Source organism: Camelus ferus, chromosome 15, assembly GCF_009834535.1.
Source record: "Camelus ferus isolate YT-003-E chromosome 15, BCGSAC_Cfer_1.0, whole genome shotgun sequence".
Classification (NCBI taxonomy): Eukaryota; Metazoa; Chordata; class Mammalia; order Artiodactyla; family Camelidae; genus Camelus; species Camelus ferus.
The window spans coordinates 17,393,352-17,418,569 of NC_045710.1; the positions used below are offsets into that span (position 1 = coordinate 17,393,352).

General features: G+C 47.2%; 1 protein-coding gene and 1 long non-coding RNA gene across 15 annotated transcripts in view; one reads left to right on the forward strand and one right to left on the reverse strand.

Annotated features, from left to right (window-relative positions):
* Positions 1-235: 235 nt before the first annotated feature.
* DTNB (dystrobrevin beta) overlaps positions 236-25,218 on the reverse strand; it is a 214,536-nt gene continuing 189,553 nt past the window's right edge. For 3 of the 14 annotated variants that reach the window (XM_032497159.1, XM_032497160.1, XM_032497161.1), the window contains 6 exons: positions 9,885-10,038; positions 9,013-9,102; positions 6,308-6,339; positions 5,927-5,980; positions 2,443-2,477; positions 236-549 (listed from right to left, as the gene is read on the reverse strand). In XM_032497159.1, coding sequence (XP_032353050.1) covers positions 327-549; positions 2,443-2,477; positions 5,927-5,980; positions 6,308-6,339; positions 9,013-9,102; positions 9,885-10,038 — 588 coding nt within the window. In that variant the 3' untranslated portion in view covers positions 236-326. Of the gene's footprint in view, positions 618-2,442; positions 2,478-4,609; positions 4,775-5,926; positions 5,981-6,307; positions 6,340-8,247; positions 8,686-8,937; positions 9,103-9,884; positions 10,039-25,218 lie in introns of those variants that run through there. The other 11 variants (XR_004326184.1, XR_004326185.1, XR_004326183.1 and 8 more) reach the window with 10 other exon arrangements.
* LOC116668916 lies at positions 19,314-25,077 on the forward strand. The gene is made up of 3 exons (XR_004326187.1): positions 19,314-19,548; positions 20,227-20,230; positions 25,067-25,077. It is a non-coding gene; the product is annotated as an uncharacterized LOC116668916 (long non-coding RNA).

A 25,218-nucleotide genomic window follows, 5' to 3' on the forward strand; every position in this document is an offset into this window, starting at 1 on the left:
ACCCGGCGGAAGACTAAGCAGTGAGAGAAAGGAAGGCTATTTTTAGCACTGTGGCCAGGGTGTGAATGTTTGTAGAACTGAGTAAGGCCCGAAGCTGTCTTTGCACGACGGAGGGGAGAAAACATGTTGGGTTTCTAAAGGTCAAAGGTAGGGAGGAAACTTGTGCCCCACTCCCTGGGGAGCACCCCGCGAGCTGGTGAGAAGCCAGCAAGAAGTCCATCAGGTCACACACACAGGAGATTCGTGCTGTTTCTTTTCTCTTTTCAACCTCCAGTAAATTCCTGGTGCAGCGATGAGACTGTGCCCGGAGGGGAGTGATGAAGATGCTAGTTCATGCAGGACTGTGCGAGGTGGGGGCACGCCCGCGGCGGCACCAGGGCTCCCTCCCACTTCCCAGCGGCTTGCACTTCCCTCTCCCCCGCAGGTGGTGACGTCTGGCAGCCTGCAAGCCTGGCCCAGGTGTGCAGTGGGAAAATGGACAGGAACGCGCCTCTGTGGGAGGACCTCGCCTTCTCGTGTCGGTGCCAGCTCACTTCACGTCCCCTGTGCCTGTGTGGGACAGACACACTGTGACTCACGGGCACTGCCAAGGGTCTCTGAACAAATGCTGCCAATGTCTGCTGGGGACAAAATGTACAGGGATGACAATGACGTGGTTGGGACGCTTACCTTTCAACCTGGGACGCGCAAAGAGCTGACAGTACTCACGCCCCCTTTTAGGGAAAAGGGTGTTCTCTTTTCTAGGGGTACCTGGAGTCTTTGCTTAGGTCACAGGGTCAGGAAATGTTTCCAGGAAGGAAAGAATTGTGTTTGCAGTGCAAGGTTTGGAATGTGGTGGTTTTATGGGAAAGAGAATTGTGACTGAGGAGAATGGCAAAGAGGTCGGAGATGTGCCGTGAAACACTGAGTAGAAGGGGAGGAAGCCTTAGCTTCATGCCCGAGGACAGCACAATGTAAGGGTTCATGAAACTGAGCCACCTGAGTTTTTATACTTTTGCTTGTCCACTACTGGTAAGTTTCTCCTAACTCCTGATGGGTCAGAGGACAGCATTAGCAGCAGAAGACCCAGCTCTGATTCCAGGTCTGGCACCAAGCTCCTGGGCAGTGGGCCTTAGTTTCCTCGTGTGCATGAAGAGGGAGTGGGCCAGATGGCTGCCACGCTTTCCTTGTCCCCCAGTTCCTCTGCACCCTGGAGAGAGGGGCTCTGGCAGGCTCCCCAAGGGCAAGTCAGCTCCTGACTTCCTCCTTGGCAGCGGCAGCCAAAGCCTGCTGTCAGGAAGGGCCTAGCCTGCGTGTGCAGTGAGCGCAGGGAAAAGCCTGTCCCGGCCTGGGCGGCTCTGTGATTTCCAGAGCAGCAAGAGAATGTCTGCAGCTCGAGTGCTGCCCGTCTTCAGCCTGCAGGATCCCTGAGTCAGTGGAGGCTCAGAGACAGGTGGTCCCGGGGTGCGAGGACAGAACCAAGGGCCTGGTGCAGATGGGGGAAGGCGGGGTGTCAGGAAAAGGCCCGGAGGCTGCTCCAGAACGAGACTACTCAGAAGGGCCTGGGGAAGTTCCTTTTCTGGATTATGAGCTGCAGCCCTGGTTTTTCTGCTTGAAAGATCTGCAACTGAGGAAGATGGCCTAACTTTTAAACACAAGAGGTGGGGGAGAGGAGGGAAGAAAAGACTGAAAAATAAAGAGAAAACTCACGGCTGCACCAATGGCATCTATCCTTGGAAGAACTCTCTGAACAGACTGGCTGTCCAATTATTTTCATCCCTGCTTTCAGCACGCAGGCCCAGAAGCTGCACTGCCTTGAAACTGGGACTAGATAAGAGTTAAGGTCCTGAGATGGAAAAATGTGAAAGAGTAACTCCTAAAGTGATGGGCATTTGCTTGTGAGGAAGTCTGTACTTTTTATGAATACTTTTAGGAAGTGAGAAGGTACAGCTTGGCCAGGCACTGTGGGAAACGGTTTGGTCGGCTTTATGGGGTCCGTTGGTCTTACACGACAGAAACACGTGGCAGGTTACAGCTCTGGGTGACGGAACCCCAGGGATGCACGGACTGTGGTTTGGACCTCTAGAGAGAAATGACAGTGGCTGTGGGAAATCAGGAACAAGGAGGCATAGGCAGCCCTGGGAAGTGACCTCTGACCCCTGCCCCCAGAGCCTGTTTCAGCCAGCAGTGTCTGGTCTGCCCCCTGCTTCCCGACACAGGTGACACCAAGGCCTGCCTGAGGCCCAGGCCTGGGGCAGTGCAAGACGTCCTGGGTCTGGGCATGGAAATGGGGCCAAGCAGGTATGCCGGTGGGCTACACACAGAGAAGACGTGCAGCTGAGTACAGAAGGGAAACCCTAACTTGGCTCTCACGTGGTGGGGTGGCTCTGGCTTGGGACGTGTTACTGAGGAAAGGGAGGAGGGAAAGGGGCAGTGGGGGAAGGCGGAGAAAACCGTACTCACCCGCGCATCCTCTCTGTCCTGGCTCCTCTGCTAACCTGTGCAGCGGGGACACAAACAACAGACCACGGTCACACCTGGGGTCTCCTCCGGGCCTCCCTGACCCACATACCCATGGGCTCCCAGGCTCGCCTCTCCCCTTTGCTCCTTGTAGGTTGACTTTCCCCGACCAGGTATGAAAACAGGGGGTCACACTACCTATAACCAGCAACTGCAGCTGACATAAAACAGCCTCGGAGACAAGAGCCTCGCAGGAGGAAGAAAATGATAACACTAAAATGGAAACGAATGCACCCGAAATCTAGGGAGCAGCTACATTAGCGGGTACAGCCCATCTGCTTCTGAAAGTGAACAAGGTGAAAATGTTCAAACTTTGATAAGAACAGTATTTCCTTCCTGCAGACGTATCTGCTTGGGAAATCTCAGTCATACTCTTGCTCACCCTGGAATCTTGAACCACCGCCTGGAACCTCAAAAGCCTGTATCTGTTCTCACCAAGGACCACTGCTCACAGTCTGCCAGACGTGCACCAGCCTTAAGTGTGCAACCTGGATTTACAGCTCCCAACACCGTGGTGGCAGGTTCTGGGAGAGGTGACTCTGAAGGACACAGGAGCATAGCATGTGGCCTGGGAGGAGCTGAGATGAATTTAGGGCTCTGATGTCATATGGGGGAAGTTACATTCACCTGTGCTTCATCTGTGTAGCCCTGGTGACAAGTACCACTCAAGGTGAGGGGCTGCAAGCAGGAAGGTACCCCAGCTGGAGCAGAAGCATTCCCCAGGATGCAGCAAGACTGAGCGCCGGGGTGGGGCAGGGCGAGGCCCGGGGCAGGGGTGAATGTGGCTGGGAAGCCCGGCTTGGTCATCAAGTCTTCAGAAATGTCCATTTGGCTCTCACAGTTTCTGCATTGAGCAGACTGCGTACGACAGGGTGCCGACCAAGTTGTTTTCATGTTATGTCAGCATGATTTCAACCCCCAAAGAAGCAAATCTTTTTGTCTTTTTGTGGTTGGCAGTTACATTGCTCTCTAATGCCTAGGTGACAGTAGTTACTGCTACCTCAGTCTACAGTAAAATCTCACGCCAAGTTTACAGTGGAGAATCAGAAGGTCCATCATAAAAACACTTGGTTTTACAACTATACCCACGTAACAGCTACAAGTTAGCTACAGGGGCATATCTGAGGACCTATACAATGTTGAGAGTCAAACTTTGTTTTTAAACCCTACCCATCTCTCATCCCAACTCATAACACTCTTCCCCTTGGGGGTGATACCTAAAAGCCACAGAAATGAAAATTGAGGCATCCTTACAGAAAGGCTTCCCATAGACATACAAAGCAGGAGGGACAGAAAGAGATGTTGACAGGGCAACACAGGAGCAAAGACAGAGGGCCCCTGGGGCCAGCAGGTACCAGACAAGGGAAACCGTACCCAGTCCATATGTGAGACACAGCCTACATCCAGACTCAGGACTACAGGCTGGAGTCTATGGTCAGGGCAAGGCCCAAGTGGTCAGGGCAGAGTCCTCTGTGTGCTTCGGGGGAGTGGGGGAGACTGAAGAGAGGCCATGGGAAAAGCTATGGGGGAAGGGAGGGTATAAGGGAAGAGAGGCCAAAACAGCAGCTGTTATGTCTTCAGCCAAGAACATTCCACACGAATGCCGGGGTCTGGTTGGATGGTGTGAGTGTGCATGCGTTTGTTTGCAGCTTGTGTTTACATAAGTGTAAATCTATCTCTGTGTCTCCTCTTCTCGTCACCTCCTGCATCACAACCCTTCTGCCTTCTTCCTAGTGCCCTGTCGGCCCAGAGAAGTCAGTCTTCTCTCCATTTCTTTGCAGCATTTCTAGATGTTTCAAACACTGCTGCCCTCTCCTTCTGACCTTTGGACGGCCATGCCAAATACGTCATTCTCATCAATTCATCAGTACTATTGTCCACTTTCTCCCAGGCCTCGCTCTGACTCACTCGATGATTTCAGCACCTGGAGTATGTTTTTCTTTTTCTCCCCATTTCTTCCTTGGCAATTCCAGTCTCCTTGCTGACAAACTCCAAAACCCTCCCTCTCTTGTCCGCACCAGACCCTACGGGCAAACACTCCAGACCCCGCCCCTCAAGGTGTGCCCCCCTCCCCATCACAGCCTCCCTTCCTGCATCCACGGCTTCCTACCTTCCTTAAGACTTCTTTCACTTCCCTCGGTCTCCCAGTCTGCTCAGACTAAAGCCTGGGCGCTGGCGTTAGAGGTACCTGGGCTGAGTCCAGGCTCTGTCACTCACTACTTGGGCAAGTTGTTTAACCGCCCTGAGCCCTGTCTGGAATCCTTTCCTCCAGGGGCTAAAGAATCAAACAGGAAGGGTGTGTTAAGTGCAGAGCATCCAGCAGGGACCTGGGAGAGCAGGGCTGGCTCCTTCTCAAGCTCCACCCCTCAGCCTCCCCAGGGTGGCCACCCACCTCTCTCCCTGACAACTGGCTCTCCAGCACACCACCCTGTTTATTTACTTCCTTAGATTTGTGGATTTACTTACATCCCACTACGTGCCAGGCACTGTTCTAGGCACTGCGGATACAACCTGAACAAAACAGACCATAATCTCTGCCTTGTGGATCTTACATTTTGAAGGAATCCAGTAACAGATGTATTAATATGTCACAGAAATAAGAGCTAACTCTCAAATGTCCAAAGAGCATTGTTATCTGTTCAGGGTAACGTAGAAACATGAAGATTAAGAGCATGAAGTCTGGAGTCAGAAAGACCCAGTTCAAATCCAATCTTTACCACTTAATAGCTACACGATCTCAATTTCTCTGAGCCTATTTTCTCATCGGTAAAATGGAGATATTATTATATTACACACCTCACTGGGTTGTTGAGGACTGAGTAAGATTAAACATGGAAACCATTTAGCACAGCTCTTTGAACATAACAAGTTATTAAGGAGGTTTTGGAGACAATAAAATGAGGAAGGCATTACTGTCCTTTGCTGATACCTTTCTCTATTGCTTTTAATTCCTCTGAGAAGCCACAAAACCATTTGGCTGTTCTGTCCACAACAATCTCTTCCTTTTCACAAACACTTCTTGCATTTACAATCCTACACTCAAAGTCTGACGACTGACTTTTCCTGCCACTTCATTTTATCTCTTATTTATTTTCCATATTTTAATTTTGCTTTCCTATAAACTCCCGGAGGCAAGGGGTCATGTTTGGTCTTTGACTTGGATCCACCTCCTGTATCCCTGCCACCCATCTCTCAAGAGCGTCAGGAAATCAGGAAGCTTTTGTTGATCCACTGACATGACCATCTCTAGAGAAAAACTTGACGGTCAGCTGGGAACAGCAGGGAGAAGGAACGGTAGGGGTCTGAAAGCTTTGGGGAAAGGTGGCAGCTGGAAGAAAGGCAGAAACAAAAGGGCAAGGAGGGTTTCATTCAGGGACTGGAGCTCTGGCTCTCATTCAGACTAGGGGTCCTGTGGAGCTGCCTTTACCTCTGTCTTTCCCATTCTGCATCTTCTCTTCTTCTTCCTCTGCACCTTCCTCTGCTGTGAAAACAAGTCCAAGGAGGCCAGTGACCCTTCCGCACGGCATAAGCATGGCAGGAGGGAGAAGGGAGTAACTTGAGAGGCGTGGGATGAAACCCTAGCTAAAGGCTCACGGCTGCAGGCCTCCAAGGGTGCTTAAATCACCTAGCCTGTAGCACCCACACCCCAGTATTGTGTCCCCATAAGCCCTGAGCCCAGAGAAATGTGCAGTCTGATGTCACCCACGTGGCTGCTGGCTCTGTTGCTGGCTTCCCTGAGGTGATGACATCCGCTAGGGATACAGCTAATACCTTGCATTCAGGTTCAAGAAAAGAACTGTAAACGTACCTGGTAGGGGACACCTAGGTGAATGCTGCCTTCTGTTAAAAAAACAAATCTAGACATTTTAGCTGACAACAAACTTAAAATGCCTGAACAGCATAAAGTGGCTGTGTGGGGAAGGGGAGTGCTGTCTAAGACTGCTTTCCTGGGGGGCTCACCAAGGGAGGCGGCAGCCGGCTGTGCTCTGCAGGGGGAAGACCCCCGCGACGTGCAGAAGGGTGTTGGCCCTGGGAACTGGCTCTGAACTGGGGCCTTGAAACACTTGGCCACATCCTGGTGTGGGCAGGCAGGATGGTCCGGTGAAACCCGCATGAGTTACAGCTGAAGGAACGGTGACCAGTTGCCCAAAGTGGGGAAGGCGGAGGGAGAACCCTGCCATCTGCCATCAAATACTTGAAAGGCTGACGTGAAGAGGAGGGACTGAGCTCAGTCTGGGTCACTTCAGAGAGTGGAACGAGAATGCAGGCATTACAGACAGGCAGGTTTTGGCTCCCTGATAAGGAAGAACTTCCCAGTGGGGAGAACTGGTCATGAATGAGCTCACCGGAAATATTCAAACAGAGGACTTATACTGAGCAGCAAGTTGGATTAAATGACTTCTAAGATCCTCTCCAACTCTAAGAGTCCGTTATTTTTGAAAGCATTTCAAAAAAGACGAGGTGGGCAAGCTATGGTATAAATAGTACGTCCGCGCTGTGCAGAATACATGTAAACACAATGTGAACATCTAATCGCATCCTCACAGAGACCTTGACAGTGATGGTAAAATGGTGCTGGTGTCGGGCGAGGCTCTTCCACTCATCGAGAGACTGCAGCCTCGCACGTAAAGGGGTTTTACTTCTGTGTTTTATAGAGACACTGTGCCACGTGTGGGCCTAGTCCACACCTCCCTGTGGACTTCAGGGCTTGGGAGAATGGAGCATCAGTGAAAGGGGCCCTCCTGGGACTGGAGATTTGACACCTTGTCCTGCGTGGGGATAAAGGCAGTGTGGTGGTAACAGCATCAGCTTAATGTTCAGACATAAGCTCTAAGACCAGCTTTGCCCCTTCAAGCTGCACAACTTCAGGCAAATCACTTTTCTGATCACCACTCGCTGCATTTCTAAAGTAAGAGGAGTAGACAGTGTAATCTCTAAGGTACCTTCTAAACACACTGCATAGTTTTGTTAAAAACCATCCTTTCCTCCTATGAGAGATTGCTGGGTGTCCCCATAAACTTACTTTTTTAGGAAGCTATTTTGTCTCTGTGTGCTTTGTGTTTAATGATATCCAGTTACCTCTCAAATCAGTGTGATGAGCTCACGAACCACTTATTTTGCACAAACCCCAAGAAGTGGCCACAAGGCACAAGTGTGGTTAATTTCCACGGCCTGAAATCCCCTAGGAAATTCCCTCCAAAAGTGGGATTTCTGGCATCTGTGGGGAGCTATATTAGGGAAGGGACTTTCTAATCACCCATGACGTCAGCTCTTCGGTTTGTGTATGTGGAGGGGGCAATGCTTCTAACGGGGGCTGAGAAATGGTACCAGACTGAAGACAGCGTCACCATAACTCCCAGCACAGGAGAACTGGCAACCTATCTTAACTGCACTGGAAAAACCAACCCAGGCCATACACTTATTCTCTTCTAAACAGAAACAGCAGATTTGAGAGCAGTAACACCACAGGTGTGTGTGTTCTCCTATGAAGGTCTAAAGAAACACCCAAGGCTTGCCTTCCCTAAGAGCGTGGACTGATGATTTCAGTGTATGTGTTCGGATAAGTATTTGTGTCTGAACAGCCCACAGAAAAACTGCTTTGTATTTTTATTTAATAATCTTGTTAAGCTAGCTCAAGGTATTTAAAAGCACTACATTAGGTGAAAAGAAACAGAAGAGGGCCATCTGTACGAGTGACCTACAGCACTTAGGAAAGGAGTCTGTTTGTTTAATATATAACATGGGAATATGACCACTGTAAAAAAAAATAGTAAAATATCTGGCAGCTACAAAACTGATGGAATCATGGGGATTCTTAAGATACTGATGGTATGGGAACAGCCTTCTATTTTTTCTCTCCTTCCTCGGTTTTATGTAAGGGCAAATATTCCATGAGGTAAGGGTCTCTGGAAAATCACTGAAATAGCCAGGTGACAGACAGAAGGGAGTCACAGATAAGACTGAACATGAGGAGTGAAGGAAGCAACAGACGCGGGTCATGAACTTCCAGTGAAATCAGAGCCTCATCGTGGACAAAAAGAGAGAATAGGGTTTCAAAACCAAGTCAAATAGGAGAGAGCAGAGAGGCAGCGAGAGAAAGTCCAGAAGCTTTTGTGGCTGATTCGGTTCCAGTCATCCAGGAAAGCTCCGGAATGAGACAGCCGAGCAGGCCTGAGGAGAGAGCAGCTGTGGACGAAGCACAGATGGAAGACAAATTAGGTGAGGAAGGGGCCTGACTGCACCGAGAGGTGGGAATTTTTCTCAAGTCTGCACTGTGTCTGCTGCACCAGGCATGTTCTTAAGAGAAGCCTAAACGCAGGACTGCCGCTACATGGTCCCGCGTGGGAGCGGCTCTGGGTCGGGGAGCCAGCGTGTCCTAGAAGGCAAAAAGACCGCAGGGTGACAGGTGGCGGCCTGCGCTCCGGGGCGACGTTTTACCACGTGGCCAGGCGGTGAGGAGGGCCTGGGTGCAGAGGGGGAGACGCGAGGCCGGGCGGGAGCTCTGGGCGTCACCTGAGTGGAGCTCCTTCACCAGGGACGACATGGTGTTGGTGATGGAGTCAGCAGCCACCAGCAGGTCATTGTGGAGGTTCCTCCTCGTACCTGAGGGGAGTCAGAGCAGATGGCGATGCCGGGTGGGTGGGTGGGGAAGAGAGGGCTGAGCAAATGCCTCGGTGGGCCGGGCCCTCGGGTGGACATGGTGCGCACTAAGGGGAGAGGGGCCACGCAGCTCCGCCCGCTCCCAGGCACATCAGGAGCATCGGGTACCCAAGTCCATGGTCCTCCCTCTTCTACACCTGCAGAGCAGGGCCCTGTCAACTCCATGCTTCTCAGCCACAATCAAGAGTTGGGTTGCTCCCAGGTGCTCCTAGCCTAAGGCAGGTCTTACTCTCCAGCTCCACCTCCGCTTCCCTGTGGAGTGAAGTCTCCATCCGAACCTTCCTCGTCTTCCCCCAACCACGTTACACTGCTGGCCATCAGCTCCGTGGACAAGGAGCCTTCGGCAAAGTCTTACTTAGAGTTCCACTCTTCCTTCTCTTGCTTGCTGTAAAGATTTTGCAGGCCGACACGTGGCTTTGGAATGAATCCATCAAATTCCTCCAGAGGAAGCAAAGCCCAAAGGACAAGGCACTTCCCAAAACCCGGGGAAAAAGAGCATAGAAGCCCAGGAGGTTTGTACTCAGCACACATACAAAGCCTGCAGACCTCCACTGGAGACCAGCCCATCTAATGAGAAGGGGTCAGCATTTGACTTACTTTTACTGTATATGAAGATTGGATCATTTAAAGCTAAGCGCACAAAGAAACTGGAAAAGCCTCAGTAGGAATCTTGCTCATGCTTCAAATCCCCTTCTGCTCTCCATTATCCCTGCTCTCGCACTCACCTTGGGCGAAGGCCTCCTGCATGTCCCCGCTGCCCAGCGAGTCCTGCGGGCAGTGGGTTGGGGTGGAGCCGGCCGACGTGGAGCGCACGGGCATGGGCATTGGGCGGCTGCCTCCGTGAGTGGGTGATGTATGTGGCGATCCTGTGGCCTGAGCCTGGGAGAATCAAAGAGATAAAGGATATTATCTCAGATGTCTTACCTCTTTGAGGAGGGGGGAAAGTCCTTTTTCTCAGTCTGAGCCAGCCCAGGGCTTCAGTTCAGTGGTGCCATGCACTCACTGCACTCACATGTGAAAGGAAGGAGTCAGGCTGCCTCCAGGGCTGGAGAGAGGAAGAAAAGAAAAAAAAAAAGGGAGATGAGGAGAGAACAAAAGGGGAGGAGAGAAAAGAGAGCGCGAGAACACTGCAAGAATGGACAGAAAGAGGGAGGGAAAGCACTGCAGAGGGAGGCGGAGGCCCTGCAGGTGGCCAGACTGAGCAGAGTGGCTGGTCGGAGGATCAGGGGTTGGGGGTCACACAGCTGGAAATAGTACACCAACAGCTTTCATTTTTGTTTGCAAACACATTCATGGGCACTATCTCATTTGAGCCTCACAACAACTTGTGAGTAGAAAGGACATACATTTTTGTATCCATTTTATTGGAGAAAACCCAGGATGAAGAGAGTAAGAGCTCGGTGTCAGGCCGCGCAGCCCGGCAGTGGGAGGGAGTGGAACAAGCCGTTCCACTCCGAGGGCAATGACAGCGGCCCAGCACCTCTGCAGCTGCCACAGGGACACACGCCACCCACACCCGCGTCTGCGTGTTGGGAGCCCAGCTGCAGGCTGTTCCCTGGAGCCGGCTCATCTGGCTGTCACACTGCACTTGCCACACACACAGTGAAGTCTTTCGCAGGCCATCCAGTGGGGACTGGGTGAGGATGAACACATGTTTAGTGGGAACCAAACTTTCCTTGTGAAGGCTCTGGTATAGTTTTGGAGAAAGCTTGGAGCAATGGGATAAAATTTTGAAACTTCTGTTAAAGGGAGCTTGCTGAGATCTGGGCTCTGCTGCTTTTCAGAGGAAGGGCAACTGAGTGTGGCATGTAGACTGGGCTTTTCTGTGGAAGCAAAACTGGGAAAATATAAACCAAAGTGTGCAAATGAGTTCAAAGGAAGATCAGTCTCTTTTGGGATCTAGCTCAGAAACCCCACATACAAACAGCATCTGCCCCAAACAGGCTGACAGGCTGTGCGCAAAGCATCACCTCAGTGCTTCAACCAGTGTGAGCACTGGGCTACACGGAAATGGTCTGTTGTCCATCGTTCTTGCTTTGATTAGTGTGTGCATTTTTAATTTGAGAAACTCAAAAAACATGAAAAGCTTAGAAGTAGAACATTACAGACCACCCAAATTGATAATTGTTAATATTGTGTCAAATTTATTTCAACCTAAGAACACGGCAGATAAATCTGAAGACCCCTTTGTCTACCAATTCTTTGAGTCCCCTCCTATCTTCCTTTCAGAGGCAACCATTGTCAAAGATTCTGGTGTGAAACTTCTTACCTATGTGTACATATGTAATTATGAATAATAGATGACATTTCATGCTTTTAAGTTTTGCACGAATGGGTATCATACTGCACGTATCATTTTCCAATTTGCTTTTATCGCCTAGCATACGTTTTGAGATCTTCCCATGATACAAATAAATATGAACTTAGACCTTACCTTACATACACAAAAACTAGCTCAAAATGGATCATGCCAAATATAAGAACTAAAACTATGAAACTCTTAGAAGGAATGATTAGACAATGACTTTTTAGATATGACACAAAAAGCAAACACTAGAAAAGAAAAACAGATACGATGGACTTATAATTAAAAACTTTTTTCAAAGGACACCTTTAAGAAAGTGAAAAAAGAACTCACAGAATGGGAAAAATTTTTGCAAATCATATATCTGATAGGGGACTTATATCTAGAATATATAAAGAACTCTTTGACACTGAACAATAAAAGGACAGATAACCTAATTTTAAAATGGGCAAAGGATCTGAATAGACATTCAAAGAAGATATACAAATGTCCAATAAACACATGAAAAAATGCTCAATATTATTAGCCATTAGGGAAATGCAAATTAAAACCACTATGAGATCCAACTTGACATCCACTAAGATGGCTACAAAAAAAAAAAAAAAAAAAAGACAGGTAATAACACACGTTGACAAGGATGTAGAGAAACTGAGACCCTCATAAACTGCTGGAAGGAATGTAAAATGGTGCAGCTGCTTTAGAAAACAGTCTGGCAGTTCCTCAAAAGGTTAAACATTGAATACCATATGACCCAGCAATTCTCCTCCTACATGTATAGACCGGAGAGAAATGAAAACATATGTATACATAAAAAATTGTACGCAAATGTTCACAGCAGCATTATACATAATGGCCAAAAGGGAAAACAAATTCAAATGTCATCGACTGATGAATGATTTCAATACAATGTGGTACATTCTTATAATGGAATACGATTAGGTAATAACAAGGAATGAAGTACTGACACATGCTACAACACGGATGAACCTTGACAATATTATGCCAAGTAAAAGAAGCCAGTTACAAAAGACTACATGTTTGATTCCATTTATATGAAATGTCCAGAATAAGCAAATCCACAGAAACAGAAAGTAGATTAGTGGTTGTCTGGGGTTTGGAGGCTTGAGAGGAATAAGAAGTGAGTGCTAATAGGTATGAAGTCATTTTGGGGGTGATTAAATGTTCTAAAATTGATCATGCTGATGGTTGCACAACTCTGTGATGATATTAAAAACTAGTGAATTGTACACTTTAAAAGGGTGAATTGTGTGGTAGATGACTTATATCTTAACAAAACTATTATTTAAAAAATGCCACTAAGAAAAATAAAAAGATAAGCCACAGACTGGAAAAAATAATTGAAAGTTATTTCTGATAAAGAAGTTGTGGGTCTTCACAACGATTTTTTGGATTTGACACCAAAAACAAAGCCAAGAAAGGCAAAATAACAAGTAGAACTACATTAAACTAAAAAGCTTCTGTAAAGCAAAGAAACCAACAACAAAATGAAAAGGAAATCTACTGAATGGAAGAAAATATGTGTAAGTCATATGTGTGATAAGGAGTTAATATCTAAAATATATGAAGAACTCATGCAACTCAATAGTGAAAAAGCAAAACAATCTGATTAAAAAATGGGCAGACGAACTGAACAGACCATTTTCCCAAAGAAGACATAAAATGGCCAACAAGCATACAAGAAAAGGTACTCAACATCACCAATCATCAGGGAAATGCAAATCAAAATCACCATGAGATATCACCTCATATCTGTTAGGATGGTTATTATCAAGAAGAGATAAGTATTGGCAAAGATGTGGAGAAAAGTGAATACTTGTGCAGTATTGGTGAGAATGTAAACTGATGCAGCCACTAGGCAAAAACAGTATGGAGGTTTCTCAAAAAATGAAAAATAGAACTACTATATGATCCAGCAACCCCACTTCTGGGTATATATCCAATGATGAAAACAAGATCTTAAAGAGATATCTGTACCCCTATGTTTACTTGTGCACTGCAGCATTATTCACAATAGCTCAGACGTGGAAACAACCTAAGTGTCCATCAACAGATGACTGGATAAAGAAGATGTGGCATATGTGTACAATGGAATATTATTCAGCCACGAAAAGAAGGAAATCCTGCTGTTTTATTTATGCTACGTGAAGTAAACCAGACAGAGAAAGACAAATCACTGCATGGTATCTGTATGTGGAATCTAAAAAAAAAAGGTCAAACCCAGAAACCAAGAGCAGAGTGGCTGTCAGGGGCTGAAGGGTGGGGGAAGTAGGGAGAGGTTGGTAAAAGTGTGTAAACTTTCAGCTATGAGGTATGAGGATCTAATGTAACATGGACTATAGTTGGTGACACACTATTGTATAGCTGAAATTTGCTGAGAGAGAACAACCTTAAATGTTCTCACACACACATAAAAAGATAGATATGTGAGGTAATGGATGTGTTAATTAACTAGATGAGGAAACCCTTTCACCATGTACATGTGTATCAAGTCACTACAATGTGTACTTTAAATATCTTCCAATTTTATATAGCAATTATACTTCAATAAAGTTGAAATAAAAACAGAATAAACTATAAAAAAAAAAAACTTGTGTCCAGAACATATAAAGACTCTTATAACTGAATAAGAAGGCAAGACAACCCAATTACAAGACAGGCAAAGACCTGAATAGACATTTCATGAAATAATATGTACAAATGGTCTGAAAATCACATGAAAAATGCTCAACATGGGTACCCACTAGGGAAATGAAAATTGAAATCACAAAAGATACCACTTACCCACTGAAGTAGCTACAATCAAAGCGACTGACAAGGCTGTGAGGAAACGAGAACTGTTGTACATTGCTGACAGACTGTAAAATGGAACCACCACTTTGGAAAACAGTTTGGCAGTTTCTTAAAATGTTAAATATAAACTTACCATACGATCCAACAATTTCACTCCTGAGTATATACCGAGGAGAAATAAAAACCTATGCCCACCCCAAACTCGTACACAAATGTCCATCAGCAATTGCTGAATAGGCCCAAAGTGGAAACAACCCCAAAGCCCATTGACTGCTGCATGAACCAACAAAATGTGGCTTATCCATTACTACAAAATCTTTTTGCTATTTTTACTACTGTTTAACCTTTATAATAATGTTCCATTGAAAATTCGACATGTTCTATCTTGTGAAATATTCTCTTCTATTTTTGTCAGTGGCTATAAAACACTTACTATTACTTACTTTATCAGGGTATGTATCTTGTCTTCCCAACTAGTTTATAACCATTTCAGGAGTCCTGTTTTGGCTAGATAACATTATCACATATTAATCACTGTATTTTGGGAAACCACCTCTCCCTTTTACCTTAAAATTACCATCAGCCTCTGCTTTCTGGTCATTTTTTATGGGAGTGGGGGCAAATAACAAAGCATACAATTTATTCTAGTTTGGAAAGTGCTTATGATGACCAGCCAGAACTAGCAGTTTCAGCCACAGTGCAAACTAGATAAGGAAGGTGGGAGAGAGGTGAGAGAATCTGGAGAAAAGGCAAGGAAGTCTGATGCTTGGCTTGGCAGGAGAATCCTGAGCCAGCACAGTTTGGGATGCAGAAGATCACAGAAGTGGCCTTTCCTGGGCCGAGGGGACCAGAACAAAGGTCATTTCTTGGGTTGCCTGGGCAGCCTCAAGGAAGAATCCAATGCAGCTGAACGCTTCCCATAGGCTGATACCGTGAGAGGTGATACACCTAAAGCTGCCTCTCAATCACAGAGGAACTGGAGCCTCAGTGAGGTCAGGTGTGGACCCTGGATGCTGGGGGAGCCTCAGCCACGGAACAGGGATGCTGCCTGCAAGAACGAGGCCTGGCCACAAGCAGAGGGCATGATGCCTTCAGCACAGATCAACCTGGAGCCGTGGACACCCCTCTGCCGATGTCACGGCATCCAGCCTGAGTCCTCCAGGCATAGCACTCATTTTTGGTGCAGGAAGGGGAATAATAATCTCTGAAGTGACTGGCTTCAGAGTTTTCCTGGAAATGCCCAGACTAAGTGTCTGGCCCAGACTAAGTGTCCGGCTCAGACAGTTAGTGCTTAAGAGGGAAATTAAGGCCACTTACAGATTTTTTTTTTTTTTTTGGCCTGAGTATGGCCTGTGAAATTCACACTCACTTCAATGTATGACAGTTACCTGTCGTCCCTTCAGAGGGCCAACCCAGCATTAAGCACGTGGCAAGTACTCAATAATCTCGCTCAGTGAGATTTGGGTCAGGCATCACTGCCTGAGGACCGAAGGTCAGGGTCGTAAGACCGGAGATGAACAAATAGGTTGCTTTAACATGAAACATGAGACTAAACCTTTGCAAATATTTTAATAGGAAAATGATGATGGGGGATGAAGCAAGAGGGAGGGACGGGGGTGGACAGGCACATGTGGCTAAAACTCCAGGGTCAGAAAATGAAACCTACTGCCCACCATCAGCTTGAAAATAATCAGGCCCCTTCCCCGGGATGACAGCCCAGGACATGCCTTCTGAGGAAGATGGAAACCAGACTTCGATGTTGTCTGTGTTCAGAGCAGGAGAAAGAGAAAAGCCCAGACCACTGGGAAGACGTAATTTTCCCCATGGATCTCAAGCTCCAGCCCTTGGCTTTAGGATCATGTTGGACTAAAACAGTGCTAGGATGGAGCTGTCAGGAGCCCTGTGGGAATTCTGGGTCCAGCAGAGCAATGTCAGTTTGGCATCCTGGTGGGTCAGTAAATCCCAAAGGCCCCGGGAGAGACACATGTCAGAGGCAACTGATGTACGTGACTTCCTCAGCCAGGCCTGAGGCTGAGGTCTAAGGGGGGGCCTAGAGACGGGGGCTGCCCTGGGATGAGGTAAATGTTAGTACAAGGGAGGTCAACTGACTCTGCTCTTGGGTGGTGTAGACAACAACAAAAAGTACCAGCAAGAGCTCCTTCAATCTGTGGAAAGGACTGCGCTCTCTCCTGCCTTCAGGCCTCTGCTTGCTGTTCTCTGTGCCAGGAGCACTGCCCGCTCCGTGTCCTCTGACCAGCTCCTCCTGGTCTCCCAGCTGTCTGCCCATTGTCACCTCTGCTAGGATCAGATTAGGTCTTCCTGGGATGCTCCCACAGAACCCTGTACAGCATTAATCTCACCTCTCACATTTATCTTCCTCACCATTGTGCCGACCACATGTAGAGGCTTAATGAGTATTTGTTAAATGACAATGAGGTGTATCAACTTTCTGACCCTTTTTCTTCTGTAATGGAAAGTGGGAACGTAGCCAGAGTGGGCAGTGATCTCCTGGGAGGACTAAATCTGTCAGTCATCAATAAAGCTTTATGTGAAATACTTTAACTAGATAACTAAGTGTGGTGGGCAGAGCCCTGAGGCAGCCTCCAGTGACACCTTCCCTCTCTGTAGTCACACTTTTGTGTAATCCCCACCTCATATATATCTGTGTGTATATGTGTATATTTTATTGAAGTGTAGTCAGTTTACAATGTGTCAATTTCTGGTGCACAGCACAATGCTTCAGTCATACATATACATACATGTATTGGTTTTTATATTCCTTTTCACCATAGGTTACTACAAGCTATTGAATATAGTTCCCTGAGCTATACAGCATGAACTTGTTGTTTATCTATTTTATTTTACATATATTAGTTAGTATCTGCACATCCCGAACTCCCAATTTATCTTTTCCCACCCCTTTCCCCCTCCCTGGTTATCATAAGTTAATTTTCTATGTCTGTGAGTCTGTTTCTGTTTTGTAAATAAATTCATTGGTCTTTCTTTTTAGATTCCACATATAAGTGATTTTTCTTTCTCTTTCTGGCTTACTTCACTTAGAATGACAATTTCCAGGTCCATCCATGTTGCTGCAAATAGCATTATTTTTATTATTTTTTATGGCTGAGTAGTATTCCATTGTATAAACATACCAAAACTTTCTTATCCAGTCATCTGTTAATGGACATTTAGGTTGCTTCCATGTTTTGGCTATAGTGCTGCTATAAACATTGGGGTGCATTTTTTGAATTGCATTTTTGAATTAAGTTCCCTTTGGGTATATGCCCAGGAGTGGGATTGCTGGATCATATGGTAAGTCTATTTTTAGTCTTTTGAGGAATCGCCATACTGTTTTCCATAATGGCTGTACCAGACTACATTCCCACCAACAGTGTAGGAGGGTTCCCTTTTCTCTACACCCTCTCCAGCATTTATCATTTGTGGACTTTTGAATGGTGGCCATTCTGTCTGGTGTGAGGTGATACCTCATTATCCCCACCCCTTGAAGGTGGGCTGGGCATAGTGACTGCTCCTAAGGAATCAGGCCAATGGGATGTCACTTCTGGGATTAGTATATAAAAGACCTTGACTTCTGTCTTGTCCACACACACTCTCTCTCCCCTGCTCACGCTAATGAAGCTGGCCATTATGTGAGCTGCCCTGTGGAGAGGCCCATGTGGCAAGGAATTGGGGGTGGCTTCTAGCCATCATCTGGCATTGAACTGTGGCCCTCAATCCAATAACCCATGAAGAATCCTGCCAACAATGAAGTAAGTCACTGAGCCTTGGGGTGACTGTTACCTTGTGAGAGACCCTGACCCTCAGCTGTGGGGACCCAGCTAAATAGCATCTGGATTCCTGACCCACAGACACCGTGAGGTAAAATTTGTTGTAAGCCGTTAAGTTTTGGAGTAAGTTGTTACACAGCAGTAGGCAACTCATGTGCTGGGCTTGACTTTTTTCTTTATATATTATTAGATCAGTCCCACCTGAAGAACATCTGACTGAGAGGGAGTAGGAGGGAGAACTCTGGGCTATGACAGACCAGGCCTAGTGGCCCTCAGGAGATGCCAAAGACCTTAGGAAAGAGGACTGTGCATGAGAAAGGACACAAAGATACAGAATCGAGAAACATTTTTCCTGATCTGAGAGTGTGCCTAGGTGCACAGCCTGTCCTGATGCTGAAAAGTTTCAATCCTCTTTCCTTTGTCAATAATTACAGCACCTGGAGACAATTCTCCACTGGGAAACCAGTGACTCAGGAGAGGAGGGGTTGCTGCAGGCGCTGAGATGGACTCTCACTCTCACCACCACCTCGGGCCAAGACTCAAAGGAGGCAGTGGGGTTCGGTGGGGCAGGCGCGGCTTGAAAGTCAGGAGACCTGGGTTTTTCTTCAGACTTGTGTGGCACGTGCATTTGAATCTTCCTGGGGTTCAGTCATCTCATTTACAAACTGAGCGGCATCAGCCAGATGACCTGTGAAGTATTTTTCACATACCAAACTCTGACTCTACGGCCTTTGCTAAGTCACTTAATCACAGACGTGCTGAGTCATCAAAGCATTGCTTTGGTCATAACCGCACTGTCAGCGAAGGATTCTCCTCTGAGGGCTTTTGGCAGCCACCTCGGGTCACACGAGGCATGTTTACTCCTACTTCACCTTTCTCACGAGTGGAGTCAACACCAGAGATGCCGCCCACTTAGGCCTCACGCACACGGAGCCGCTGAGGGGGTGCAGACAGGGCTGTCTCAAAAGAGACAGAGTTTGAAATCAGGTCCTTCTATTACATAAGGACAGACTGGAGCATCCAGAGCACACACAGCTGGAGGCAGAGCATGCAGCATCACTGCTGGCTTGGCGACCGTCACCTCTGAGCCCAGCCGGCACCGCTTGTCCTCTGCCCTCTTGACAGGTCTGTGCTGGATGGACATGCCGAAGGCAGCGCAGACAGGAGCCCTGTGCTGAGCAACTGCATCCTGCCTCAAGGCCACAAAACATACAAAAGTATGTTCAGAGAGGCAGGCCCTCCCCGGGGACACCGCCGAACACGCCACTGTAAGCAAACCAATCTAGAATAAGCGACCCTGTAGGAGGCTGGGGGTGGGGGGAGTCGGGGAGCATCATCGTTGGAACCTAGAGATTCCGGGGAACCTTAGAATCACACAGAAATCAGCAAAGGTGGAGGGACCAGTTAAGTGGCTCTGGGGGATGGGGACAATGAGGGTAAAAAGCAATCGTGTGCCTCGGGTTTCAAACAGCTGCCAGGAGAGGGGTGGTTAGTCTGGAGAAGCTGGGGAAGCTTTTGAGGTTTTGAGGTTTCCCGATGCGAGGACAGTGGGACCTTGCTGTAGCACAGCCTGTAACAAAGGCTTGGATAAAGCACAGGCCAATCATGTGTCTAACCAACAACTGGACACAATAAATGCCCTGTAACTCAGGTTCTGTGAGTACAGAGGTCCCTTGTAGTTGGAAACAATTCTGTTGGAAAGACAGAGCTAGAGAATGTTATTAATCTGAGAAGCTCTCTTGTCTGCTGGCCCTTCACTTCTTCTAACTCAGCGAGACTCTGAGAGACTCTGCGAACCTGAGAAAGCTATGTATCGTGTTTCAAGAAAACAGCTCAGAAATTATGCTTATAATTTCAGAGGGTTTGTTACCCCAGGAAAACAGCCTCTGTTCTGGTCCAACATTCATAAATATACCTGAGAAGACTGAGGCCGAGAGAGGACACAAGGTCACAAAGAAATTAGGAGCAAGGCTAAGACTGGTACCTGGGTCTTCTAATTGCCTTAAACTGCTGGGAGAAACCGAAGCACACTGGGACCCTGGCACCATGCTTCTGAGGTCAGAAGGAATGTGGATCAGTCGAGACTTCTCACTGCTGAGGCCAAACATGATTTTCGATAGCAATGCAGATTAATTTCCAACACGAGTCAGAAATGTGAGAAAGGAGAGTACGGTGATCACGACTCAGTCTTTTGTCTAGAGCGCAAATCTAATACTGGAGCCAAGACAGGTACAGTGAATGCCAGAGGAGGTGACTTGAGGACACTGAGCAGGGACAGGGACTCACACGCTGTGGCCGAGGGCACAGCCGCACAGGGAGAAAGGCACTGTCTGCAGCAGGGAGACGTGCACTGCTCAGGCCTCCCCAGCTGGGTGCCTGGCACACGGTAGGGGCTCCGTAAAGACTATTTCCTTCTCTTCTTTTTCCTTATGGAACAGGTATGAGATTTTTAAAAAATCTCCTTGATACATGTTATCGCCGGGTAATCAAGCCCAGAGAGGCTTATGACAAAAAGCCTGATTTGGGGAGTTAATGCCCTCTCCAGGGCACTGTTAACTGCACCCCCTCCACACACACACCCCTCCAGAGGAAACTCTGAGCTAAGTGGTTATCATGGTAACAGAAGGAGACACTTTATTCTCCATTTCTCTCTCTGACTCGTGGATACCTGCCAGGTAGCAGATGGCCTGTGTGGACAACTACCTTCCTTTTGCTGCAGTGTATTTAAATTAAACAAACTGGCCTCTTTGCTGCCAATTTTCATAGGCCCACTCAGAAAAACAACAACAAAACCAAGAAAACAACATTGGGAGAAAGGGGAAGTGCAAGTCTGCAGCCACTGTGAGTGTGCAGAGAACTGGGATATATACACAATGGACTTCGTACATTATTTTCTTCAAGAGAAGGTAAAAAAAAAAACAAAACACCAAATTGAGACTACTTTCAACTGGTGCTGATGGTGACTCTGCTAGGAAAATGCAGCTGTCTCATCAAATGTGCAAGGAAAAAGAGGGAGAGAAGGTTATCTGACACTGCACTGTCTGTCCTGCTGCAAGATTTGAAAATAATTGCCTAACATGACAAGAGTTAAGACTGCTGGGAGTCAGGCCCAGGGATGGAAGAGAGCACACAAGAGAAAGGCAGTCACGTGGCAGTGAGTGAAGCAGCAGTCTGGTTCCCTCCAGGGTGAATAAGAAACAGGTAAAGAACACGCCTGGAGACCTGCCTCCCTTGCCGAGGTGTCCACTTGCAAGCTTCAGTGCCGTGTAGCTTTTAAGGATGAACTTGGCTTCTAAACACCAGAGAGAAACGCCAAAGAGTGGTATGAGGTCTCGCTTCTCTCGCCACCGTTAATACACATTTATCTATCACGTATGTCTCTTGGGAGGAAGGGGGCCACCAAAAAGTCTACCATGAGGTCCCACCACAGAGGGTTGACATCTGTCTGTTCCCACATCACTTCAGGAAACTCAGGGCTTTCCCCTCACCTATCACTCCCTGCAGTGGCTTGTGGGGTTGGCTGCTACAGACGGGAAAGAGTGATGGCAGGACTGCTGGGTGTTGGGTGATCACATTGTTGGCAATGGGTAGAAGCTTATAGTTCTCAGTCTTCATGATTCTGCCCCCATTCAAGTTATACTGAATTATGTAGAAGACAAAACTTACCCAAGGCTGACAGGGGGTGGGGTGGGGCAAGGAGTCCAGTTATCTTTCTTAGCAGAAGGAGGGAAGTGTATTAAGTTCCTGAGACTGTCTCAAAAGAACAATCTATTAAAACTCACCATAAACCCAAAGATCAAAAGAAAGTTGAAATTTAAACTTTTAGATAGGGAAGCTCATAAATTCCGAGACCAGAATTACCTTCTTTCTGTTTGTTCCTCCTAGTTTGCCCAGCTCTATTTGAAAATGGTATCCCATTAGTTCTCACTGGAGGATTTCAAAGCCTCTTCAAGGGAAAGATCCCTGTCAAACGAAGACCCAATACTCAGACTGCATATTAGAAACCAAACGAGGACAGGATTCCAGGAGAGCATGGTCGTCACTCAGATGGCTAAATCATTGATCAGGCTGGCAGCCAGAACCTATCAATGGTATTTTAAAGTGCAATGAGTCAAACTGAAATGCTACTAAGTAGGAGAAACTTGCACAGTGAGATGTGGCGCTGACCCAGCACCACCACTCCATGTCGGGTCCCTGTTCCATATAATATGCTGCTTAGGGGTCAAGCTCTGCAGTCAGGTAGACCTTGTTTGGATTCCAGCTCTGCCATTTACTACTGTGTGATCTTGGGCAACTTACTTAAACCTCTCTGTATCTCAGATTTTTCATATCTGAAGGGGAGATAATAATAACTTCACAGGTTGGTCAAGATGCACATAAACTGCTTCTCATACGGGCTCAATGCAGTGCTACCTGCCACGCTTCACTGTGAATGGGGCACAGAAGGGGTGAGAAGGGGCCAGGTCTCCATGCTCAGCCGGCTCACAGCCTCCCAGGCAGTTCGGCAGGTGTGCCGGCAGCATCCAAAGGAGGAAGTCCGTGTCGCAGCGGAGGGACAAAGGGAAAGGGGCATGGATCCCAGAGGGTTTCACTCTGACCTTCTGGAACGGGGTAAGGTTTCACAGAAGAGGTGGCATCTGAGAGTGTCTTGAGGGGTATAATTTCAACAGGCAGAAGAGACTTGGGGAGGGCAATCCAGGTGAGGAAGGGGCAGGAGCAGAGGCACCACGAGAGGAAGCTGTGGGGCACAAAGAGCGTGTGGCAATGCTACTACACAGGGAGCACAGAAGACAAGTGGTGGCACAGAAGAGTGTGGGCCAGTCACCCGGAGCCTGGAATAAATGGTCAAGTCTATTACTAGGCCCTAGACAGGCAGACTACAGCCCACGGCCGAATCCTGCTCGCCACCTGCTTTTTTCCAGTCTGTGAGCTAAGAATGGTTTTTACGTTTTTTAGTGGTCTTATTTTAAATGGTTATGTAAGTCCTTACATAATATCTTTGATTCTGTTCACAAAGCCTAACATATTTACTATCTAACCTTCCAAGAAAAAGCTTGCTGACCCCTGCTATAGGCAATGGCAGAGGGAGCCAGTGAAGGCTTCCGAGGAGGGAACGGTGTCTGGTCTGATCAGAATCTGGCTCTGGGGCAACGTGAGGGAGGGGCAGAGAAGCAAGAGACAGGAGTCAAGGAGACCTATGTGCAGGCTCTTCCAACAGACCAGGTGACAGACGACGGAGGCTGGAATGAAGAATGGCGAGAAGAATTAGAGGAGAGAGATACAAGCAAGGTTTTGGAGGAAAAAGAGACCAGGCTTCGACAACTGAGTGGGAAGAGCAGAGGATTGGAAGGGAGCATGCGCGTAGGGAGTGCTGGCAATGACATTAACAGAAGCAGGAAATAGGGACAAGGGGGTGATTTGTGGGGGAAGGTGACTGGGGATTCTTTACCATCCATCCCATAGCTAAACCTCAGAATAAGGGATGCTGAGAATGGTATCACAGAGACAGGTTCTCTGGGCTCAGGGCAGAGCTTCTTAACCACAGATAATTTCACCTGCTAGGGACTTGGTTGGAGTGGGGAGGGGGCTACCACTGCAATTCAGTAGGCAGAGATCAAGGACGCTGCTAAACATACTACAAGTCCTTTACCTAACCACACACACACATACAAAAAGTTATCTGACCTCAAATGTCCATAGTGCTGAGGATGAGAAACCTGGCTGAGGGGGACAGAGTTACAAGGTCCTAGAGAGGGTGGCCTGTCCAGGGCTTCTTTTTCCAATGGGGAGCTGCTGTAGAAGGAAGGGCAGGCCACCAGTAGTCTCACATCAGGTTAGAAACTTCAAGGGGCCCAAGAATAAACTCTGATAATCTTCTGCACATTTGGGAGATATCCCGGGGGTAGCTACAGGCCTGAGAGTCTCTTAGATTCTCTCTTGGTTTTCCGAGGCCCGAACTGGTTAAATACAGGAGTTGAAATTTGAAATGTGAAAGCAGTGAATACACAGTGAATGTTACATATATTTAAGTTAATAAGAATACATAATACTGAAAGCATGGAAGGGTTTATGCTTAGCCAGCTTTACAGAGCAGTAGTGAGTTGGCATGGATTCTTATTAAAGGTACCACTTTAGCTGCAGTTACCTATCTTTCTGCATTGCCTCCAATTTTATAAAACATGCATCTATATTTTTTCTTCTCCTTTCTTTCTTTTTTTTTTTTTGAAGCATTGGGCATCTATATTGCAGCTCCAAATAAGAGTAATTTTACTTGCCAAATTATGATCAGCAGCAAATGGAGAAGAGCATAAAGGAGTCTACCGTAACTTTATAACATGCTTCTTTGGCTGAAACTAAGCAGGTGCTCATTTCGCTTAAGGACTCCAGGCCAGGAAGCTCCCTACCTCAGCATCGCTGTTGATGTGGAACATTGGAACCAGCCTGAGGGCAGCTATAAAACCCTAGAGATTGGTACAGCATCAGGATTCAAGGAAATGCCTTGAATGCTCTCCAAGTGGAGGGTCACAGATCCAACGGCAATGCCAAGTGAAGATGCTGACTGAGGTCTAACAGAAAGAGAGGGTAGGGAATCCTCTTCCTGTGGGAGGCGTCGCCAAGAATTCCAGAGATAAGCCAAAGGAGAGGGTACCATGGAGCAGCTGATACTGTTTCCTTAGGATGCTTTCTTTTGTCTAGAAAAGTGGGAAGTAGAAGGTTGGCATGAATAACCCCTGGGGAAGGAGTTGGTTAGAAAGTCCAGACAATAAAGGGAGGGCCAGAGGGTATCAAAGTCACAAATGGAGACACCAGTCAAATGAACCCAGATGGCTTTCTGTAGACCCTTCTTGGTTTATAGCTTTTCCCCAATATTCTGATGGGTAACAGAGATGAAAGATCAAAGAATTGTGGATTGGAAGTTTATAGGTGAGAAAACTGAGGTTTGTAAAGGTTATATACATGTTGAGACAGAAGAAATGAGGTTTTGTCAACAAGAGTCTGTGAGTCGGAAGAGCAATCCATTCACACATAACTCAATAAGGCAGACTGAAGATTTAACTCCTTCCTTTGTTGCAGTGAAACCAATGGGGGTGAGGAGGTTGAACAAGATAAAAACTGTTTTTCAGAGCTGTCTACACACCACCATACTGAGAATTT